At 55.9% G+C, this 12126-nt stretch overlaps 1 protein-coding gene across 1 annotated transcript in view; it reads right to left on the bottom strand.

The window, feature by feature from the left end:
• Positions 1–4479, bottom strand: part of LOC123233132 (zinc-alpha-2-glycoprotein-like) — a 30219-nt gene extending 25740 nt beyond the window's left edge. Inside the window, exon 1 of the mRNA XM_044659299.1 lies at positions 4046–4479. Coding sequence (XP_044515234.1) covers positions 4046–4479 — 434 coding nt within the window. The remainder of the gene's footprint in view (positions 1–4045) is intronic.
• Positions 4480–12126: the final 7647 nt, after the last annotated feature.

Here is a 12126-nt window from a genome sequence, read left to right as displayed (position 1 = left end):
TTCATCCCTTAAAGTGATGTGGAAGTATGAGTTCTCCTTATCCTCGTTGCCATCATCTATAAAATGGGGTGCATTTCTAGTGACGGGGGAGGGGGGGCGGGAATCATTTAAAGCCCCGGCTACATGGGAATAGTTATCCTGGTAATGATATGGGTGTGGCTGGCCCCAAAGGCCACTCAGGGACTAAGAAGTAGTATCCAGATTCGAGTCCAGATCTTCTGACCTTAAACCCATTTCTCTCTAAGGAAGGGTAAGGCCCAAGTATAACACCCAATATTCCACGATACTTGTGTTGGAAAGGGATAAACCAAAGTGCCTTTTGAGGTTGTTGGTTTTTTTTTTGTTTTTTTTTTTTTTACCCTTAATTTTGGTGTATTGTCTTATAGGTGGAAGAGTGGTCAGGGTGGGCAATGGGGGTCAAGTGACTTGCCCAGGGTCACACAGCTGGGAAGTGGCTGAGGCCAGGTTTGAACCCAGGACCTCCTGTCTCTAGGCCTGACTCTCAATCCACTGAGCTACCCAGCTGCCCGGGGAGGTTGTTTTTAACCCAGAAAGGATGAAAGAAAGTTAAAGAGGTGGGATTTGAGTTGAGTTTTAAGGGAGAAGCAGGGATTAAAAAGATGGGAGAGGGAAGACGCTCCAGGCTTGGTGAATTTCATGAGCAAATCCTCAGAGAGTGGTCAGGGGACGGAGGGCTTAACTGAAACGTGGAACGTATGGAAGGGAGAGTCGCGTGAGATAAAGGCTGGTGAGCTGGTGAAAGGGCATTGAATGCCAGGCAAAGGGGTCTGAACTTCACTTCATAGACAGTAAGAAACCGTTTTCTTTTGAAAAGATGAGAGACCTTGATCAAGTCATTTTATCTCCCATGGACTCAGTTTCCCCATCTGCTAACGTCTGCCTTTAGGTGGACTAGGTAATCTAGTTTTTCTCTGGTTCTGCCTCAGACACTTACTGTAGGACCCTCGACAAGTCATTTAATATCTTTCAGCCTCACTTTCCTCATCTGTAAAACAAGGGAGCTGGACCCGATGACCTATAAGAGCCTTTCCAGCTCTAAATTGATGATATTTTTTGACACACAGTAAACACTCAATACAAGTCTGTTGGTTGGCTGATTAATCCTATCGTCCCATGAGTCTCTGGTTCTGGTCTACCCAGCAACTTGTTCAGTTGGGTCTGATTCTTTGGGTTTTCTTGGCAAAGATCCTGGAGTGGCTGGTCATTTTCTTCTCCAATGGATTAAGGCAAGCAGAGGCTAAGTGACTTGCCCAGGGTCACATGGCTAGTAAGTATCTGAGGGCAGATTTGAACTCAGGTCTTCCTAACTCCAAGCCCAACATGCTATCCACTAAGCAACTTCTAGGCAGCCAAGGCATCAGATGCTGGGAGAAATGGAGGGAGGTGGACGTAGTCCCTTCTCTCTGTTTTTCCTTCTAGAAGGGAAGGCCGGAGCTCTCAGCTTGGAGCAGAGGGAGCCGAAGAGTTGCTCCGCTGATCTCTGATTTTCTCAGGACCCAGAAAAAACTGGGATTCTGGGTCCAAATGGGTATTCGGTTAGACAAAGAGCGAGCCAGAGCTTACAGATTCCCCCAGACTCAGGCAGCAGAGAGGAAAGCCTGCGCCGTCTGCCCACGTCCTTGCAGGTCGGAAAATGGAATCGAGAGGAGCCGGTTTTCCAGGAACCTCGCAGGACGCCTGCTTAATAGCGAGAGGGGCTCCGCCGCAGACTTCTCCCATTACAGCTTTCGTCGCCGTTCCAGCATGACATCATCCCCAAAAGGCCCCCTTGGAGCCGAGCAAGCTGCTCTCCCCCAACTCCCACTACGAGCCTCCGCCCGGCCGCCGGCCCTGCTTGACCCCAGCCGGGGGGGAACCGCTTCCTGGTTCCCTTCCCTGGGCTCCCGTCTGTCCCGATTCTGGCTTTTATGGCTTCTCTGCTTCCCGGCTCTACCTGCCAGACCCCGGCCATGCTGACCCGGGGCACGAGGGACAGGGCCTCCTCCCACGCCGAGCCGCCGGCTCTGGCCCCCCGGGGCCCTGCCCTAGTCACCCTGCGTCCAGCCGGGGCCAGAAAGGGCTTTCGAAATCATCTGGGCCAGTCCTCTGCGGAGGAAAACTACCAAACTGTGTTCGGGGCACGAGCAGGCCGGGGGCCATTTGGGTTCATGAAATGGTCCCCATTCCGAGTGCCTCTGCTTGGAGCGAATCCAGAGACACGATGCTGCTGCGTCACACAGAACGAGAGGCGGGAACCCTCCGGCCCACTCTGGAACCCTCCAGCCCCTGGACTAGTCCTTCCTCCTGGTGAAGGTGAACCCAAGAGAGGCCTGGCTAGACTGACCGAATTGAAGAACTTCTCATTTTCTTGGTGTGATCATTGCCCTCGTCAGTCCAGGGAGGAGACCTTCCTGGGCTGTCGAGACTCCTGTTTTGAAACCGCTTGTTATTTATATTTATCATTATCGTATTAAGAATGACGGACGGCGATGCCAGGCCAGGGCTCTCTTTAGAAATGATGAAGGCTTTCTCATGCGTGTTAGAGCAGGGACTTCAGTTCAAAGGACTGTCCTCAGAGTGCTTTGGAATCTGTAGGCAAGAAAGAGGAGGGAGTCAGGGGGAGAAGGAGGGGAAGCCATTGCTTCAGCCTTGCCTTTCCAGATGAGGAAATCGAGGTCTAGAAAGATTCAGTGACTTGCTCCCAATCACACAGCTAGTGAGTGGCAGAGCCGGGATTTGAACCCAGGCGCCAAATTTAATGTTTTTTATAATATACCGCCCCCCCACTTCTCTGTCTCTGTCTCTCTGTCTGTCTCCCCTCTGTCTCTCTCTCTCGAACTTTCTCTGTTTCTCTCCCCTCTGTCTCTCTTCTCTGTCTCTCACCTCTGTCTCTGTCTCCCCTCTGTCTCTCTCTCTCTCTGTTTCTCTCCCCTCTGTCTCTCATTCCTCTCTGTCTCCTGTCTCTGTCTCTGTCTGCCTGCCTGCTTGCCTGCCTGTCTGTCTGTCTGTCTGTCTCTCTCTCTCTCTCTCTCTCACACACACACACACACACACACACACACACACACACACACACACACACACACTCACAGCCCTCCAGGAGCTTCCATTCTACCAGGGCCCATTCATTCAGCATTAAAGAAGCATTTATTAAGCTCCTGCTCAGCCCAAGATGCAAAATCAAAGGAAATCCAGGACTGCCCTCAAGCAGCTTACAGTCCAGTCGTCCAGTCGGGCACAAAGCAAAATAGCCGAATATCTAAGATGTGTGGAGAGGAAGTACAGAGTATTCACACCTTCCTTTTTGTTCTTTGTATCCGGCAGCACTTAGCATGGGGCCTAAAGAAATGTTTCTTAAAAAACTCTTACCTTCCTCTTAGTATCAATTCTAAGGTTAAGTGACTCACCCAGGGTCATCCTGCTAAGATGTGTCTGAGGCTGGATTTGAACCCAGGACCCCCCAATGTCAGGCCTGGTCCTCTCTCCCCTGGGCTACCCAGCTGCCCCTTAATAAAAGTTTATTGCGTGGAGCGTGGGGAGAGCACGGGAGGCGAGCCCAGGATTCTGCGAGGAAGGGGGCGAATTCTGGGGAACGGCCCGTCTGAAAGATCGCTCGGGAAGTGGAGCGTCAGGCCCGGGGGGGGGGGGGCAGCAAATGATGGAGAAAAGGCTCAGAAAGGCGGACTTGGGTGGCCAGCGGGTCTGGAGAGGGTGAACGGCTCCCCCAGCCGGACGCGGCCTTCCGCCCCTCGCCTCGCTCCAGTCCAGCCCCTGGCCCCGTCGTCTCCCCCGAGGGGGCTCCAAGTCCCTCTCTGTTCCTCTAAGCGCCCTCCAAGTAGGTGTCCCGTGACTGAGGCTCAGGAAGTCTCGAGTTTGGGTCCGACCTCAGAAACGTCCTGGCTGTGTGGCCTTGGGCGGGTCCCTTTGCCTCAGTTTCCCCATCTGTAAAATGGGTATCACAAGATCGTTGCGAAGATAAAGCGAGGCCGGGTGTGTAAGTGCTTCCCTTCTGCCCGTGTGAAGCCCTCTCGGCGCTCGCTCTCACCCGGCCCGGAGCCGCTGCTCCCGCCGCCCCTGATGAGGCACAAGGAGAGCTCCTGACAGCGCTAGGAAGCCCCGGGATGGCACATTCCCAGAAGGGAATGCGGAAGCCGGAGGGGCCCTGTGGAGGGAGCAGTCTGGGAAGGCTGCAGAGAGGAGGCGGGAGCAGAGGAGAGGTGGGTCCAGAGGGGAGTCTGCGGTGGTCCTCCGGGGGAGCCCCTCCAGGGCAGGAGCTTCTCTCAGCCCCGTCTTGGCACACAGGCCGTAGACGGAGCTCCAGAGGGGCTGCAGAGGCTCACGTTCCAGATGAGAAAAGCCAAAGCCAGATAGGTCTGGTGGGGCCGGCCGGGGAGGGAGGGGACACGACCGGCACTCGGGCCGCTGTACCGTGGGACCGTCTAGAAACTCGCCCCCATGGACGGGGCCCTTAGAGGCCATCGGGTCCAGCCTCTCCTTTTCCAGATGAGGAAACTGAGGCCGACAGGGTGAAGTGACTTGCTCAGGGTCACCCAGCTAGGAGGTATGTAGTAGGTGCATTATAAATGCTTATTCCCTTCCTCCTTCCCCTTTCAGTCCTAACCTACCATTCACGGAATGCCTCCTCCTGCTGCCGGTTCACCCCAAACATCTTAGAATCTCTCACAGGGGAGCTTTAAGACGGTTTAGGACGAGACTGTGACCCTCTGGGCATGAATCTGAGTTCAAATCCTGGCTTTTTTTACAGACCGGCTGCGTCTCTACAGACAAAACATTTCTTTTCCCGGTTCTCAAACTCCACCTCTGTAAAATGGGCAGAAAAGGAGCTCGTCCTACCCAGCCCACAGGGCTGCTTGTCGGAAGGCGGCTCCACGTGGAATGAAGTCCCAGACGTGGGAAGGAGGCTGAAAATGCTGGATCCCCGCCAAGATGACCCGAGCCCTTTCCCAGGAGTCAGGAGCTCCCCTGGGAGCGGGCAGTCTGGTTCAACATGCCAGGAGGCACAGAGGGAAAGCAGGGCTCCGAGGCCACCGAGTCTAACTCTCGCATTTTACAGACAAGGAAACTGAGGCCCAGGGAAGCAAAGCCACCCAAGCAGTAAATGCCAAAGCTTTGAGTTTCTAAATGGAACCCGATGGCCTCTCTCGGGTTCGGCCTCCTCTCTCCGTCCTCAGTTTCCTCATCTGTAAAAGGAGAGGCTGGACCTGATGGCCTCTAAGGGCCCCTTCCATGGGGATGAGCCTGAGTGTCTAGACGGTCCCACGGTACAGAATTTGAACCCACAGCCTCTGTGGTCTCTGACCGTTCCCAAGCCGCAGGGAGAGAACTAGACTTGGGTCAAAGAAGAACCAGGTTCAAAACTTGCCTCTTCCGCCTCCTCGCTGTGTGACTGGGCGAGTTGCTTAGCCTCCCTGGGCCTGAGGGAGTGGGACGGGGCCGCCTCGAGGGTCCCTTCCAGCCCCAGATCTGGGGGTCAGCACAGGCTGCCTTGTGCCGGAGAAGCTCTCCCTGGCCACCCGGCGCCCCGGCTGCCCCCCAGGACGGGAGGGGAGGGAGGGGAGCGTCCCAGCTTGTCCGTCCCGTGGAGCACTGGGAAGCCCGTCCTCATCGGAGCCCGGCCCGGCCCGGCTTTTCCGCAGAGGCGGCCCCACGCCATCTGGGCTCGGACGGCTCTTCGGGGAACAAGGGGGGGCCTGTGCTCGTCCCGGCGGCAGATCACGTTTCAGGAGCCCCCAGAACTGCCTCTCCTTCCTCCCAGCCTCAGCCAGCCTTGGGACCCTGCCAGGGGGAGAGGGGCCGCCTCCAGGCAGGGAAACCCGCTTGGGCTAGACAGAGGAGGCTCCGAGTCTTCGGAGGCTCCCCGAGGCCAGAGGAGGCCAAGCCAGGGTCAGCCGTCCTGTGAGGGCTGAAAAGCGCGTCAAAGAAGCTCTCAGGCTAGACAGAGCGGGGAGGGGCCCTAGAAGCCACGGAGCCCATTTTACGGAGGAGTTAAGTCACTCGTCTAGGATCTGAGGCAGGACTCGAACCCTGGTCTTCAGGACTCATACGGGCACTCTTTTCAGACCGCCATGCTTCCTTTGGCACAGGAGCCGTTTTAGTTCCGCTCAGAGGAGCAGGTTCACTCTCTCTGCGGCCCCACATACTGAATGCCTTCCCATTCCTCAGTGCCTCAGTTTCCCTCCCCTAAAAGGTCTCCCTCCCAAGCTTAGCTGGAGCATCAGCGGAGTGGAGGAGAGAACCCGGGTTCAGACTTAGAAGCCTCAGGAGGGGTGCCCTAGGGAGAGCTGGAGTGAGAAAGGTCCGAGTTCGAATCCCATCGCAAACCCTTAACCTTGGGCAAATCAAACTTAACCTTGATGAGCCTCAGTTTCCCTATTTGTAAAGTAGGGATAAAAATAGTCCCTAGAAGGAAGGGGCCGGATTCGATGGCCTTGGAGGCTCCTTCTGGCTGTGTCATTTGATCCTTCATTTACAGACGAGGAAACGAAGGCCCAGGAAAGCTGTGACTGGCTCCAGGTCCCTCAGGGAAGCCGGGTCCCCTCTGACCGCAGGTCTCTTCCTCACTTCCTTCTCTAATTCTGCTCCATCCCAAGGGAGAGCCCTGCTACAGAGAAGCCTCTGATGGTGGGCTGAGACCTGAGAGAACAGACACTCCCACCCACCTCCAGCTGGGAGTCAGGGGCTTCTGGGGACCCCTTAGAGCCTCTGGAGGCTGGGATTGTGGCTTAATGGGAAGAGCACCGAGTCTAGAGGCAGAGACCTGGGTTCGAATCCTGGCCCTCGCCCCACCTTGGTGACCCCCTTCTTGACCTGTAAAATGAGGGGGTGGCCTCCGCTCTACACGGATGGCTGGATCCAGGACCAGAGAGGGGAAGCATCTCGTGGGAGGTCACACAGCGAATCCCCGGCTGAGTCGTGCTCCTGACTCAGCCCTCGATGCATGGCCCCTGGAGACTGAGCAGACGCCCCCAGCCCCAGCCGCGCTCCCTGTCTGGTTCTTTGGAGTGAGGGGGGCAGCTTCCCAGTGACTGGGGACCCAGGCTCCCCTTCCCCCATTTCCTGGCAGATGAGGGCGTTCCTGGCTCTCCTCCATCGTGATATCAGGACTCGGGCCGGGAAGGCTCCAACGGGCTTTCTCAGGCCTGGGCCTGGGCCTGGAGGACTCTGGGATGGGGGGCTCCCCCCCACCCCCACCCAGAGGTGAAATGACTTTCCCAGGGCCACACAGCTGAGCCGAGTCTGAGGCAGGATTCAAACTCAAGTCTTCTGGGGCCCTTTGCCAGCTGGTGACTTGGGCATTCGGTCCAGCATTTATTCAGTGCTTCCTGGGTGTCCCAGCTGAACGGGCCTCAGTTTCCTCCTCTGTAAAATGAGAGGTGGCTCTCGGGGGTCCCTCCCCATGGGCTCCGCTTCTGCTCTCTCGGCTCATTCTTCCCTCCCCCAATGCCCAGCCCCTGTGGGGGACCCCGCAGACAAGGGCTGCCCGGGAAGCAGAGGCTCCTGCGGGGTCGGGTTCGAGCTCCGCCCGCTGAGGTCTCCCCCGACCCTCCGGGACGCCGGACTGATGCTCTGTGTGGGCGGGAGGCCGGCCCTGTTGGGGCCCTTTTCTCGGCATTCCCGTCCCTCGGCGCCAGGCCCGGCGGACCCCCTGCCGGCCCGTCCATCTGCGGCTTTCTCTTCTCTGGAGCCTCGGGCCGGGTGCGAGCCTTGGGGGGGGCACAGTCCGGCCGGGCCCTCACGGCTGGGGCGTCTCGTCATGGCGTGGCAGGAGGGGGGCCGGAAGAGGAGGAGGCCGAACGCCCGCTTTCCTTCCTTCGGACGGACGAGGCTTGTTAACGCCACTCCATCGGGATTGAGCAGAAGGGAGAGCTCGCCCCTCCCGATAGGGTCTCCGTCTGTCCTCACCGAGCAGGACCGGCTAGTATTCTCCCTACATTACAGATGGGGAAACTGAGGCAAACAGCGATTCGCTCATGCAGGCCGTAATTAACTGAGTCTGGATTCGAATCCAGGTCTTCCTGATTCCAAGCCCAGAGTTCCCTCCGCTGACCCACGTGGCTGCCAGGAAGCCCCTCCCACCAAATCCGAGGCTGCGCAGAGACAAAGAGCAGCCCCGCCCCCTGGACGTGTGCGTAGGGCCAGGCAGAGGGAAGCACATACATTACAGAAGGGGAGAACAAAATCAGGAAAGGCTTCCTGGAAGAGGTGGCCCCTCATTTCAGCCTCGAAGGAAGCCAGAGTTCCAAGAGGCAGAGGAGCGAAGGGAGTGCTACCAGGCACGGAGCAGAGCCTGGACAGACAGGCGCTTGAAGGCTGGATTTGCAGGAGGACAGGGTGGCCAGTGGATGGAGTGCAGGGCCGGAAGTCCAGAAGACCTGGATTCGAATCTGGCCTCCGACACCTACCAGCTCTGTGACCCTGGACGTGTCTCTTTGCTCCCGTTTGCCTCCGTTTGCTCATCCATCAAATGAGCCGGAGAAGGCGAGGGCTGAGCTCTCCACCGTGTTCTCCAAGAAACCCATCAAGGCTGCGGGTGAGGCTAGAAAGCCGGCGGGGGCTGAACTAGCCTCCGGCTGGGAACTTTGCTTTTAAATCACAGCGGCAGAGTCTAGGCTTCCGCGTGTCCTGAGAGGCTCTTCCGGGCTCCGAGGGCTCCTGGGTGCTATTGGTTTGTCTCAGTAGCCGTCACCCCCTGCCCCAGCGAGGGAGAGCCCAGCCCTGCCCCGCACAGCCCGCTCTGCTCGTTCTCATCCCCGCCAAACGTCGCCTCTCGAGGCCGTGGGAGCCACAGAAGGTTTTTGAGCCGAGGAGAGACACCGGCCAAACCGTGCTTTAGGAACCTTGATTTGGCCGCTGTGCAGAGGCCGAACGAGAGGGAAGAGAATGGAAGCGGGGAGGCCGCTCAGGAAGGAGCCGAGGTCTGGAACACCCGGCGCCAGGCCCTGTGCAAGCCCGCAGGGACGGGGACCTCTAGGGTCAGTACTGGCTGCCCTTCGCTCGCCTGGTCAGACGCTCCCGCCCTGCGCCTAATGCCAGGGAGGCGGGCACAGAGGAAGCTAAAAGCACAGTCTCTGCCCGCAGCAAACCACCCAAGTCGCCCCCATTCCAAGGAGGGAGAGACCGTGAAGAGGAGCCAGAGAGGGCAGGCGGAAGGTCATCTCTGGGCAGCGGCGGGTCTCTCCTGCCCGGTCCTGGCTTCAAGCCTCCCGTCCTGGGGGAGCCCAGCTGGGGGCCGGCATGGGTCCCCCTGCCCTGCGCTGGGGCTTCATTCATCTTCTCGCCAGCGTCTCCCCTATGAGCAGCCTGGCCTTTCCCAAGCGGCCACCTTTCCTGGGGGGGGGGGGGCCCGAGACCCGGCTCATCCCGGCTCATCCCGGCTCCTCCCGCTCCGGAATTTCCGAGTCATCAGCAGATGCGAAATATTCCAGATTCCACCCGGGAAGCACAGCGGAGTTTGGGTTTCCGGCCTAGCCTGAGCACTGACCCGCTGGGGCCAGCCTCTCCGGCCTCATTGTTTCCATCTGTAGAATGGGGGGAATGACGCCTCCGCTTCTCCCAGGCCTCTCCCAGGCGTGGGCAGGGCACGGGAGTCTGGAAAATCCTGTGAATTCCCTAAAGGGCAGCCTCGTGTGAGGTGGGAGATGGGGCGGCGGGAGCTCATCTGATTCCTAAGATCATCCATAGGGAGCCGGGAATGACTTCAGAAACCACCCAACTCGAGGTCCTCGGGGGTAGGACTCTGGGCGAGTCCCCTTCCCTCTGGGGCTCAGTTTCATCATCTGTAAAATGGGTGATGGCCTCGGGGTCTCTTTATTTTCTTTAAACCCTTCCCTTTTCTCTTAGCACCTATTTTAAGGCAGAAGAGTGGCAACAAGGAGGCAGCCTGGGTTAGGTGACTTGCCCAGGGTCAAACAGTTTCTGAGGTCTCTTAAGCTTGAAGCGGGAATGCCCAGGAGCCAATTCAGCCCCTTCCTCTGAGGTGGGGTTGAGGCCGGGGCCTGTGATCTTAGAGCCCACGTTCTTTCCACCCCTTGAGAGTGTACGGACTGTGCTGGGAGTGTAAGAACCCATTATTGGCCCCCGGAGGGGGGAACAAGATGTGATTTGTACGTTTGTTTGCTCCCTAAAACGGGCCGGCGGCCAGCTTCCTACTGAAAGGGGGCAGGGGCGGCCCATTGCCTTGTTTTGAAAGAAAAGGGCTTTTTGGAGGCTTCTCTGCCCTTCCCAAAGTGAGGCTTGAACCAGGCCCAGCACATGTGGCTTTGGGAGGCCACGGGAGGGATTCCACAGCAGTGAAGTCAGGAGGAAAGTTATGTGGGCTTTTTTTTGGACAAAGAGGGCTCCGAGAAGCAGCCGACGAAAGCTCGCCACAGTGGATGTTTTCCTCTTCCCGAGGCCAGGGCTGTTCGGAGGGCGGCTCTGGCCTCACGTAGCAAGCTCTGGGCAGCCTGGCTCTGGACAGCTCTGCGCCCAGCCTCCCGAGGAGGGCCTGGGAGGGACCCTGTCCTTGAAGCCCTCCCGAAAGCCCCAGCAGCCAGAGCCCCTGCCCTCCCCAAGCTAGCGAGGGATCAGGAAGCCACGTTGGTAAACACAAAACAGAGAAGTGGTGGCAAAGGCCGGGGAGCTTTAGGGTCACCGTGAGTGAGGAGGGGACGGGAAGCGCCTGGGACTGGAAACATCACCAGGGTGAGGTGACGGGGGGCCCCCACCCAAGGCAGAACATCTAGAAAGTGCCAACAGCACCTTCCCATGTTGGTGAGCCCCAAAATGGCCAGGCCTTCACCCCCCTTAATACTAATGCCTTCCCTCCGAAATGATCTCCAATTTCTCCTCTCTCTGTCTCTGTCTCTCTTCTCTCTCTCCTGGGTCTGTCTGTCCATCCATCCATCTATAATCCATCTATCCATCCATCTGTCTGTCTATCCATCTATCTATCCATCAATCAATCTATCTATCTATCTGTCTATATTTATATGTCTGTCTGTCTGTCTATCCATCCATCTATCCATCTATAATCCATCTATCCATCCATCTGTCTATCCATCAATCAATCAATCAATCTATCTATCTATCTATATTTATATGTCTGTCTGTCTATCCATCCATCTATCCATCTATCATCCATCCATCTGTCTATCTATCCATCTATCCATCAATCTATCTATATATATTTATATGTCTATCTGTCTATCCATTTATTTATCTGTCTGTCTATCCATCTCTCCATCTATCTATCTGTCTGTCTGTCTGTCTATCTATCTGTCTAGCTATCCACCTCTTTGTCTATCTATCTATCCATCTACCCATCTATCCATCTATCTATCTGTCTATCTATATCTATATATATGTCTGTCTGTCCGCATATCTATCCATTTATCTATGTCTGCCTGTCTATCTATCTATCTATCTATCTATCTATCTATCTATCTATCTATCTATCTATNTCCATCCATCTATCTATCTATCTATCTATCTATCTATCTATCTATCTATCTATCTATGTCTATCCGTCTATTTATCCATTTATCTGTCTGTCTGTCTGCCTGTCTATCTATCTCTATCTATATCTATCTATATATGTCTATCTATCTGTCTATCTATCCATCTATCTGTCTGTCTATCCATCCTTCTATCTATCCATCTATCTCTCTCTTTTGTGTACATTGTGAATGTACGTTGTCTCCCCCATTAGACCTTGAGAGCAGGCGTTGTTTTTTGTCTTACTCAGTATTGTTCCCTAGCTTTTAGCATAATGCTTGGCACACAGTAGGGGCTTAATAAATGCTTGTCGGCTGGTTTGAAACCTTGTGACCTGTTTCCTCCTTCTCAGAAGCTGAACTGCAAGTGTCCCTGGCCTCATTCTCCTTCCACTGTTAATGCACAGGCAGGATGGTGAGGCAGAGAATTCAAAGTTGGATGAGGCAGCTTGGCCAACTAGACAGAGCACTGAATTTGGAGTCAGAGGACCTGAGTTCAAATCTTTCCTCTGGTTCTTGCTACTTATGTGACCTCAGGTAAATGACTTGATTTCTCTATGCCTCAGTTTCTTCATCTGCAAATTGAGAAGAGGTGGATTAAGTGACCTTTGAGGTCTCTTTGAACTCAGGG

The sequence above is a fragment of the Gracilinanus agilis genome, chromosome 2, assembly GCF_016433145.1.
Source record: "Gracilinanus agilis isolate LMUSP501 chromosome 2, AgileGrace, whole genome shotgun sequence".
Lineage (NCBI taxonomy): Eukaryota > Metazoa > Chordata > Mammalia > Didelphimorphia > Didelphidae > Gracilinanus > Gracilinanus agilis.
Note: the sequence above shows the minus strand (reverse complement) of the source record. Positions and strands in the feature narration are given on the sequence as shown.